Below are 5,198 nucleotides of genomic sequence, written 5' to 3'. Positions count from 1 at the left end.
GTGGAGCAGGCAGAACTGAAGACTGCCCTAGGGGAGGACCCAACAGTAGTCCTTCATCTGCTTTAGGTCACAGGCCCCATGAAAGCACTGGCTCCTTCCCCTAAACAGGGGCACAGTCATCCCGATTTGCATGCAATTCAAAAGGTTCATAGATCTCGAGGTTCCATCAAGGACCTAAGGTTAAGGAACCCTTGGTGTGCCAGCAGCTCCAAAGACTCGATACTAGGAAACTTAAAGGGGCATCAAGTGTCTGCTAATGGGAGAGGGATGGTTCAGAAAGGAGAGTGAGAAGGCTTGTGCACCTTGAAGAGTGTAGCCGAGGTCGCCGAATTACACATGGGGAATTTGTTGAGCTGCCATGTGTTTGGCTGTGTATGAGGAGCCCTGGTAGCACAATGGTTAAGTGCTCGGCTGCTAGCCAAAAGGTCAGTGGTTCAAACCTACCAGCTGCTCTGGGAGAGAAGACCTGGCAATCCTGTTGCAGATTTCAGCCAAGGAGAGCCTGCAGGGCAGTTCCACTCTGTCTCTCAGGGCTGCTGAGAGTCAGAGTCGACTAGATGGTGCACAGTAGCAGCATCTGTGCACATTCTTATCAATCACCACAACAAAAATAGAATAAAAAACAAACAATGAACCCTTGAGATACCTGAAAGAGCAGCTACTCAGTTTCCATATCCCAGTCTGTGGTCTTGGGCAAGTCACCTAGGGCTGCTCTTTCCACGTCCTTGGCTCTAAAATGAAGAGCTGAGGTGGACAAATGATGTGTGAACTGCCTGAGCCTGAGGACGTTTGATAGTGTCTTAGAGCGGTGCTGCATAGCCTTTCTTAGAGGCCACATGTTCCTTTGAGAACCTGAGGCGAGCTGCTGTACGCATCTTCTGCCCGGAAAAACGCTTCTACACAAACTGTGGCCGACTACTGAGGGGGACCCAAGGACTGCAGGCTAGGACTTTTGAACTAGAGTGACACAGTGATCCGGTGTTCCCAAGAGTCCTGCTGCCACCCATGGGCCTCAAGTCACCTCCTCTCCCCTCCATCCTCTCACCTCCCCAGCACCAGCGCTGCACTGAAAAGCCCTTAGTAACTGGGGCAGCAGTCAGCACAGTCTACTCAGTGCCATGGCTTCAGAATCTGCTTTTCCATTATATAACCATTCTCTCCTCCCTCAAGACATCTGATCTGGAGCTCCGTACAGATGAAAAGGGTCTCTGGTTGAAGCACTCATTTACCCTTCCGGCCAGCCACCCATTCAACGACCACGCATTAAGCATCAGCTTGATGCCCAGTCCCTGCCTGGACAGTCCAGCGATCCTGCCTGTTTGGTCTCCCCGGGCCTCCCTCACTGACTACAGAACTGAACAGCTCTGCGGGCCAGCTTGAAATGCTTGGATCTTGTAAGAGATCACTCAGACCTGGTCATCAGGTGAGCAGAGACCCGGTTTTTGCCTTGTCCCTTAAGCACGGACTTACGTGGGGCCTTATTTTCCTCATCTGTAAAATCCAGTGATGACTGCCACCTTGCATTCCACGTACCCGTGATTGTCATTATCTCTAGCTGAAAGGATGATGGGCCCATTTCTGTGGATCTATGTACCGAGCTCTAAAAGGACAGAAGGAGAAGCGCAGAGGAAATGTGCAGGCTTCGGTCCGGAGAGGCTGGTGCAATTGAGACCGTCTACTTGGAAATTTCCAGGAAAATAGTAAGGCTGAGTCTTGGGAAAATAGTTGCTGTTTCTTCGCTCACTCCTCCGCCCCCCCACCCCCCAGAAGGTCCCCTGCTGTCAGCGTGCATTTCATAGACCCATTTTATCCACTATCCTCTGGGGCCTGAATGCAGAGCCTGTGCCTGCTGGTGACAAGGAGTCGCACTCACCCACAGTGGGTCAGGAAAGATGACTCCTGTACCTGAGGGGCTGCTCGCTGGGGAAGGACAGGGTTCTGCAGAGGCCAGAGCCAAGGTCCTCTGTGCTGGCCACAGAGATACGCAGGCCTGAGCAGCATGGGAAATATTCGCCTCACAGGCCTGACGGAAGCACAGGCACCACCTTGGGTAAAACCCCGCTTTCGGAGGCTCTCTCTTGTCTTTTCCTTGACTGGCAGTCTAATGTCAAGGTCAAGGGCATGGGTTTTGGGGTTGGACAAGCTGAGGCCCAGATTCTGCCTCTGCCTCTAACTCCCTGCTTGGGGGATGGCGGAGAGGTGGGAGGGGAGGGCAAGGAGAGACGGCCGTCCCAGAAAAGATACTCAAAGTCTCTGAGCCCTCTTTTCTTGTCTTAATACGGGTCTCTTAAATACGGGTGCTCAGATCTCCTTTTCAGGGTGGTGCGCAACTTTGTATAGGGGCTTGATAAACCAGTACCACTGCGCTCAGCCTCAGTTTCCAGCCGAGCAGCAGATTGTTTGATAAAGAGGGGCGTGGGCTCAAGAGCACACGTGTGCATGGTCTGTGTACCCGACCCGGTGCATCGGCGTCCCCCAGCCTGTCCAGGGACAGCAAGACTCTCCTCCTGACACAGGAAGCGTCTCCCTGGGTTACTCTTCCCACTTCCCTGACTGGGGCGAACAGGAGTCACTGTTTTCTTTTATTAGGAGGTCACTGAGCATTGCCCGGGACCCCTAGGATCCAGCTTCCCACCCCCAGATCCACCAAGGCCCCCTCTTCCTGCTTGGGGTGCTCCCTGCCATGGGCTCCACTGAAGGGAGGCTCTGTAGACCGGGGTGTGTTTTGCCAGCAAACACTGATCTCAGCCCCCAGTTGCCTGCCCTCGCAAGCAGTGAGTCCTAGGGTCCCTGCTGCCTTTTCAGGGGCAGCATGGGTCACCTCCAAGTTTGTAGGCTGCCTCAGGTCAGGGAGTTCAGAGATTTTAGAAGGCAGGTCAGGCCTCAGGATCTGCAGAGTCTGGGGGCTCCCAGGGCGCACGGTTCCGGAACCCCGAGATGTCCTCCCTGTGTTCTTCAGAGGCCCCTGCTGCTGCTGCTGCTGCTGCTGCTGGCCCTACCTTTCTTCCCAGCGGCCGGCCCCTGGGCTTCCGTGCCCGAGGCCCCGCTGGTGGCCAGGTCCAGGCTGAGGGTCCGCCCGCAGACCGAGAGCCGCCGCAGCGCCTCCGAGGCGGCTTCCACCGGCACCACGCTGGAGCGCTGCGCCAGCAGCATCTCCAACAGCGAGCTCATCTCCGAAACGAAGGTGCTGGCCAGCCGCGTGCCCGCGGGGCTCAGCTCGGGCCCCGCCGCCTTCCCGAACGTCTGGAAGGTCCGAGGCGCCTCCGAGGAGGCCGAGGCGTCCGCAGAGCACACGTTGTCGCGGTAGTTGGTGGCGAGGGGCAAGGAGAGCCTCGCCATCCAGGCTGGGTCCGGGGCGCTCAGCCGGTTCAGGTCCAGGCCTGCAAGGGGAGGACGGGGCACAGTGAGGGCTTCCTGGGAAGGTCAGGCTGTGGGCGGGATGGGGGCAGGACGAGGACACAGGACAAAGGAGGGAAGGGAAATGGCGGGGGTTGGGGGTGGGGGGACAGACAGGACAGAGGTGGGGAGGAGGAAAGGAGCCAGGACTGGGGAGCTGGCTGGGCAGGAAGGTGGCGGACTGAAGCACTCTGAGGCAGAGGCAGGAGGAGGAAGGGCACACTGTCATGGGGTCAACTCCGACTTAAAACGACCCTATAGGACAGGCTAGAACAGCCCCTGTGAGTTTGGAGACTAACTCTAGAGTAGAAAGCCTGGTCTTTCCACCCCCCTGGCTGGTGGTTTCAACTACTGACCTTGACCTTGAATTAGAAATTGTCTGGTTGCTGTAGGTGTCCCACTCATTTGTGCACAGCAAAGATCCCCGCCCCCTCCAACACACACACACACACACACACTCTTCCAGGGAGACTGCTCAGGGCACCACTAGCTGAGAATGAGGGGGGAAATCCTCTTTCTCAGCCAAGGCTGAATTCTCTGGCTTGGCGCTGCCTTTTATTCATATCCATATGTATTAGAGTTTAAAGTCTGAGCACTAGGTGGCTTACAGTGAAAGCCCTAAATCCATTTTGAGACTCCACACTGACCCAGCTCCATTGACCCTTAACCAACAGTGTGGACAGCTTTGTCCTCAGACAGTGTGTTTCAAAGCGGACGATTACCTCCCCTAGCCAAGCCCAGCCCTTAGGGCAGGGGTCCTCAAACTACTGGCCAAGAACATTTATCCAGCCCACCGGGTGTTTTTCCCCCTTTTGTTTTTTTTTTTACTTCAAAATAAGATATGTGCGATGTGCATAGGAATTTGTTCATAGTTTTTTTTTAAAACTATAGTCCAACCCTCCTATGGGTCTGAGGGACAGTGAACTGGCCCCCTGTTTAAAAAGTTTGAGGACCCCTGCCTTAGGGCCTTGCTTGGGTGTGCCCTTGCTGGAATGTGGAGTACTGGGGTCATGCAGTCTTGAATCAGACTATGACAGCCTTGGTCAGAGGGCCCCGAACGACTCTTGTAAACTGCTTTTCAGTTGTCAACCGTGTACAATGGTGGTCCCTTTCACACGTCTGCAATCCCGCCTGGAACCGTGATCAGTTCATCTGCTGCCAATCATGCTTCGGTGACAGCTTCTCTTGTTTTCTATATCCTATAAAGTGCTTGAGTTTCTGTGCATCCCTGGACACGCGGTGGCCTTGTGCTGATCGTTTCCCTCATTCAGATGATGGGTCTTTTCTTGGTTGGTTTTTGGGGGTCCTGTTTAGGACTTAATCTCTGTGTATTTATATATTGCTTTTGAATTTGGGACCATGGCAGTGAGTTTGGTTTTGGGAGTCGGCGACTGGACCACCCGCTCACTCTGAGCAGCTGCTCTGAACGCCCCTTGGATGGTCCAAGTTCCCACCTGTGGCCTCCGGGATTCCCAGGCAGGCTCTGTCCCCGCCTGGCCTCATGCCCTCCACTCTTCAACATCTTCTCAAGCTCCAGGCTGGAAAGGGACTCATTCTGTGAGGGTTGTCCCAGGACAGGGATCAAGGCAGTGGCAGCCAGGACAATTGAGAAGCCGGCCTCTAGATCCCCAGTGCCACCTCCACACCTCTCCGTCCCCGTCTCCCCACCTAAAACCCCATCTCAGAAAACCAATCCTACATCTGACTGTACAGGCCAAGCCAGAGGGAAGAAAGGAAGGTAGGAAGGAGCCTTGTGATTAAGAAATGGTTAAACGAGAATAGGCAAAGGCACGGAGACCGAG

The 5,198-nt window shown here is 54.9% G+C and overlaps 1 protein-coding gene across 1 annotated transcript in view; it reads right to left on the bottom strand.

Annotated features, from left to right (window-relative positions):
• Nucleotides 1-2,581: 2,581 nt before the first annotated feature.
• Nucleotides 2,582-5,198, bottom strand: part of PCDH12 (protocadherin 12) — a 14,962-nt gene continuing 12,345 nt past the window's right edge. Inside the window, exon 4 of the mRNA XM_004697058.2 lies at nucleotides 2,582-3,380. Coding sequence (XP_004697115.1) covers nucleotides 2,956-3,380 — 425 coding nt within the window. The 3' untranslated portion in view covers nucleotides 2,582-2,955. The remainder of the gene's footprint in view (nucleotides 3,381-5,198) is intronic.

Source organism: Echinops telfairi, unplaced genomic scaffold, assembly GCF_000313985.2.
Source record: "Echinops telfairi isolate 266 unplaced genomic scaffold, ASM31398v2 ScPeMD7_7469;HRSCAF=8507_0, whole genome shotgun sequence".
Classification (NCBI taxonomy): domain Eukaryota; kingdom Metazoa; phylum Chordata; class Mammalia; order Afrosoricida; family Tenrecidae; genus Echinops; species Echinops telfairi.
This window is presented reverse-complemented; position numbering and strand designations above follow the sequence as displayed.